This window comes from Macrobrachium nipponense, chromosome 24, assembly GCF_015104395.2.
Source record: "Macrobrachium nipponense isolate FS-2020 chromosome 24, ASM1510439v2, whole genome shotgun sequence".
NCBI lineage: Eukaryota > Metazoa > Arthropoda > Malacostraca > Decapoda > Palaemonidae > Macrobrachium > Macrobrachium nipponense.
This window is the reverse complement of record NC_061091.1, coordinates 27,076,940-27,082,939: the sequence shown is the minus strand read 5'-3', so window position 1 is coordinate 27,082,939 and position 6,000 is coordinate 27,076,940. Positions and strand designations below refer to the sequence as shown.

The 6,000-nt window shown below is 37.2% G+C and overlaps 1 protein-coding gene across 1 annotated transcript in view; it reads left to right on the top strand.

Annotated features, from left to right (window-relative positions):
* LOC135205532 (serine/threonine-protein kinase Nek8-like) overlaps nucleotides 1–6,000 on the top strand; it is a 40,294-nt gene that overhangs the window by 8,735 nt on the left and 25,559 nt on the right. The window contains exons 4-6 of the mRNA XM_064236284.1: nucleotides 1,121–1,297; nucleotides 3,679–3,886; nucleotides 4,279–4,435. Coding sequence (XP_064092354.1) covers nucleotides 1,121–1,297; nucleotides 3,679–3,886; nucleotides 4,279–4,435 — 542 coding nt within the window. The remainder of the gene's footprint in view (nucleotides 1–1,120; nucleotides 1,298–3,678; nucleotides 3,887–4,278; nucleotides 4,436–6,000) is intronic.

Genomic DNA, 6,000 nt, shown 5'->3' with positions numbered 1-6,000 from the left:
CTTTTGTCACAAAGAACTCCCGAGGCCGCTCTCCAGTTGTTCCAGCCTGCCTGTACCCGATGTTTTACTTCTTCTTCCATACTTCCTCCAGCGTTAACAAAAGATCCCAAATACTTAAACTTATCAACTCTCCTTATTTGCTCTCCACCAAGCTGAATACTTTCTCTATCATCCCCCTCAGTGGTGTACACATATATTCTGTCTTGGATCTACTTATTCTCATTCCTCTGTCCTCCAGTACTTGTCTCCATCTTTCCAATTTCACTTCCAGATCTTCCCTGCTCTCTGCACACAGAACAATATCATCCGCATACAATATGTTCCATGGTACTGTCTCCCTTACTTCCTCTATTATAACATCCATCACTATGTTAAAGATAAATGGGCTCAGAGCCGACCCCTGGTGTAATCCTACTCTCACCTCAAAACCTTCTGTCTCCCCAACACTGCTCCTCACTCTGGTAAATACATTCCGGTACATCTCTTGTATCAATCGCACATACTTCTCTGGCACCATCTTCTCCCTCAGGCTCCTCCATACCTCTTGTCTCGGGACTCTGTCATAAGCCTTTTCAAGGTCAATGAATACCATATGTAGGTCCCTTTGTCTTTCCCCGAATTTCTCCATTATTTGCCTCAGACAAAATATACCATCTGTTGTTCCCCTTCCCTTCATAAATCCCATCTGCTCTTTACCTATTTGTACTTCTTCTCTCAGTCTAGCATCTATCATCCTTTCCAGTATCTTCAAAGTGTGGGACATCAATTTAATGCCCCTATAATTACCACACTCTTGGACATCGCCTTTCCCTTTAAAAATTGGGATCAATATACTCCCACGCCACTCATTTTGGTATCTTTTCCTGTTCAAGGATCTTTATCATAAGATCGTACAGTATATCCACTCCTTCATCTCCTAATGCTTTCCATGCCTCCACCGGGATCATGTCTGGTCCGGTTGCCTTCCCATTCTTCATCTTCTTCAGTGCATTTAGTACCTCTTGCCTAGAAAACCTCATTACCATGCCAATGTTCACTTGCCCATCCTCTCTTATTAGTCTATTATTTTCTTCATTCTACGGTCATCCTCTCTGACGAATTCTCTCATGGCCCCCCACAGGTCCTCAACACTCACACGTCCTCGGAGCAAGTCTCCGTCAGGGAGTTCTTCAGTACTCTGGTCAAGAATCACATCGATCGGTCGTTCATGAACGCCCGTCTCGATTTCCTGGCCGCCCACCCCGCCCACAGCGAGCACGGGGCACAAATAGCGTCTTCCTTGCACGCCCTTCTCGATGTAAGATTTTTACGTCCTTTTTTTTCGTTGCTTGAATACTTTTTAACGGAAATGCACTTTATATATCAGGATTATTTTTGCAGTAGCTAAGTTTTATATATATATATTATATATATATAATATATATATATATTATATATATATATATATATATATATATATATATATATATATATATATATATACAGGCAGTCCCCGGGTTACATCAGGTTTGGGTTAAGTCGTTCCAGACTTAAGGCGCTTGCCTCATGGTTCTATTAACCTGCTTTACAGCGCAGAACCCGGACAGGCAACACTGTCACTATTTATTCCCACTATAATTGTAATGATTCGGGTTAAGGCGATTTTCAGCTTAAAGTGCCCTGCCGGTAGCGGATCCCCACCATAACCTGGGGACACCTATATATATATATATATATTATATATATATATATATATATATATATATATATATATATATATATATACAAATCCACTCATTTTATTATCAATATTTGCACCCAAGACAGTCTGTACTGTTAAATATTCATATCCGTATTCTTTATTTTTACGTGTAGGGCGGTATCTCTTAGGCGATGAATGTCACAGTCATATTGAAATTTAGGTATGATATGAACCCATCTCGCCCATTTGAACAACTCTTAAATGTCAAAGAGCTGAAAACTTTGTCATAAAGTATCCTTTTGTACTCAAAATATGCGCCAGGCTATTCAAAGCGACTCATGAGGGTTGAAATGACCGAAACCGAACAACAGTTATACTTCTGTACTCTTTGATGACCTAAACTAATCCTAAGTCTTTATTACCATTTCGAATTTGTATTTGACATCCCAAAGCTCAAATCTTTATTGTCATTTCGGACTTATACAAGTATTCGACCACCCTTAGTCGTTAATGTTTTCGGACTTATACGAATATTCAACCATCCAAATTTTTCATTGTTTGCGGACTATAAGAGTATTCGACCTCCAAGAGATTTCATTGTTCTCGGACTTATACGAGTATTAGGACCATCCAGTGTTCAAGTCTTTATGACCATTTCCGACTTAAATGAGTATTCGACCACCTTAAATTCGAGTCTTTTTATCATTTCGGGCTTATACGAGTATTTTACCATCCAAAACTGAAGTCTTTATTATAATTCTGGACTCATATGATATGAGTATTTGACCATCCAAAGCTCAAGTCTTTATAATGATTTCGGACATATATGAGTATTCGACCACTCAAAGTCTTTATTATCCTTTCGGACTTATACAAGTATTCGACCACCCAAGTTTTTATTGTTTTCAGACAAATGAATATTCGATCATCCAAAGCTCAAGTCTTTATTATCATTTCGGACTTCTACGAGTATTCGACCACCCAAAGTTCTTATTGTTTTTGGACTGATATGAGTATTTGGCCATTCAAAGTTCTTAATTTTGCGGACTTATACGAGTATTCGACCATCCAAAGCTCAAGTCTTTATTTTCATTTCAAACTTATATGAGTATTTGACCACCCAAAGTTTGTATTATTTTTAGACTTACATGAGTATTTGACCATCCAAAGCTCAAGTCTATATTATCTTTTCGGACTTGTACGAGTATTCATCCACCCAAATTTCAAGTTTTTATTATTATTTTGGTGTTATACAAGTATTCGACCGCCCAAAGGCTTTATTAGACTATTAGACTTTTAGGCATATATGATTTGACCACCCAAATTTTCATTGTTTTCTGACTTATACGAGTATTTGACCACCCAAAGCTCAAGTTTTTATTATCATTTTGGACCTATACGAGTATTCGAGCCCCCAAAGTCTTTATTATCTCTTTGGACTTATACAAATATTCCACAACCCAAAGTCTTTATTATGATTTCGGACTTATACTAGTATTCAACTGCCCAGTCTTTAATATACTTTCGGACTTGTAAGAGTATTTGACTACCCAAAACTTTTTATTTTTTCACTTATACAAGTATTCGACCACTCAAAGTCTTTATTAACATTTTGGACTTAAACGAGGATCCGACCACCCAAAGCTCAAGTCTTCATCAGCATTTTGGAATTATACGAGTATTCGACTACCCAAAGTCTTCATTATCTTTTGGGACTCGTACAAGTATCCGACCACCCAATACTCAAGTCTTTATTATCTTTTTTGGACTTGTGCAAGTATTCGAACACTCAAAGTCTTCATTATCATTTCAGACTTATACAAGTATTCGAGCGCCCCAAACTCAAGTCTTTGTTTTAATTTTCGACTTATACGAGTATTTGACCACCCAAAACTCTTTATCATCATATCAGACTTATACAAGTATTCGACCACCCAAAGTCTTTATTATCATTCTGCATCACATGGAAATCATAAGCATCTCCTGCGTTCCTTCAGATCCCCGTCACCCTATCAAAGGACCTCGAGGGATCGGACGTGGAAGTAACGAGGTGGGGACCGGAGGGGTCCGTCGCAGTAAAACTCGGGGACCTCTACTTCAACCCGAAGAAGCTCAAGGACGCCCTCAAGACGGCGGGCAATGGCGTGAAGAAGAGGGTTAAGGATATTGATAACGACTACGAGAAGATTCGCACGGTTGGGAAAGGTATGGATTAAGTAAAGAGAGAGATTTCGTTTTAGTCCACCCCTAGATCTTAAAAACTACCGAGGATAGAGGTCTGCAAATTGATATCTTGATCATCCACCCTCCAATCACGAAACGTACCAAATTGCAACCCTCTAGCCTCCGTAGATTTTATTTTATTTACGGTTAAAGTTAGCCATAATCATGCTTCTGACAACGCTATAGGACAGGCTGAAAGTTTCATGGGTCGTAGCTCATACAGCATTATACCGAGACCACCGAAAGATAGATCTCTTTTCGGTGGCCTTCATTAATCTCGATTACGTCGAAGAAACCTCAGCCTATAGTTTACTTGTTTAGTAGCATTTCCCCTCTCCTTATATTAACTTTCCCTCACTTCCTCCTGTGTTTAGGAGCCTTCGGAGCAGCCGTGCTCTACCGGAGGAAGGCAGACGACACCATGGTCATTATTAAGGAGATCAACATGTTGGAACTCTCAGCCTCCGAGCGACAGATGTCGTTGAACGAAATCAACGTCTTAGCCATGATGGATCACCCCAATATAGTTAGGTAAGAGGGCTGGAATGATTCCTTCAGAGGTAGCGTCATCGTGTTTTTTTGTATGTTTGTGTTGCAATGTATTCATGATCATGTATTTTAGGAAATACTTAACGTATGTGTACCTATATTCCCTCAGTCATGTGTATTATGTTTTGTGTATTTTTTTAGATATACACTACTTTTAATGTTCGTAGTTGTTTGAATGTATGGTCATGTACTTTTGGACATGCTCAACGTATGGGTGTTTCCTTTATATATATATATATATATATATATATATATATATATATATATATATATATATATATATATATGTGTGTGTGTGTGTGTTGTGTGTGTGTGTGTGTGTGTGTGTGTTTTGTGTGTGTGTGTAGAATCTACTGGTCACTTTTTTACCAGATACATATGAAATTGTAATAGCCACAATGCCCTCTTAACTTCTTGAATTCTTTGCTCTTTTTTGGATACGCTTGTCACTACAAAGCATGAAGATCCCAGTTCAAAGAAATTTGAAGAAGAAATTTTGATCTCCTGTCCTGGGAAACGAACCCAGGTCCAATAATCACAGAGAGGTCGTGGTCAGATAGGCAACGTGACCTCTTTGCGATTATTGGACCTGGGTTCGGTACCCAAGACAGATCACAATTTCTTCTTCAAAATTCTTTGAACTTGGATCTTCAGGCTTTGTAGTGACAAGCATATCCAAAAAGAGCAAAGAATTCAAGAAGTTAAAAGGGCATTGTGGCTATTACAATTTCATATATATATATATATATATATATCTATATATATATATATATATATATATATATATATATATATATGTGTGTGTGTGTGTGTGTATGTATGTATATATATACATACAATATACGTACACACACACACACACACACACATATATATATATATATATATATATATATATATATATATATAAAATGCCTTATATATTCTTTTAGGTATACATTAGTGTTATGTGAACGTATGCATGCATGCATGCGTATATTCTAGCTACGTAGGTGTGGGTGGGGGGTGTAAGGTTTTTGTGCACACGCACCCAACCGTTGGGGAAAAAGGCGGGAGCCAGAACATGGAGAAGAAGATGCATGTATTGAATGACATACCCCATGCACATACGCATGTCCTCAGAAATATACATTTATGTAGTATACAAAATATATACATTATTTTAATTAATAACTGTGGCTTCCTAGGCAAAGACACACCAGGGCATGATCACAATTTAAATACATATAAATTTACCCATAATGCTTTCCAAGTCTCTTTCAACACAAAAAGCTAGGTTATCTTCTTATAAGTTAAAACGTATATCCCCTGTGGACTTGTTCCATATGAATAGGATCCATCTCCTAAATAATAATAATAATAATAATAATAATAATAATAATAATAATAATAATAATAATAATAATAATAATAATAATAATAATAATAATAACTGCTATCTCAATCGTAAATTCTCCTGAAATTTCGTGCATCATTTTCCAATAGTATTTGTGTATTGCACAAGATAAACGACAGTAAGATACACTTCATTCCTGTACCTTACGTCA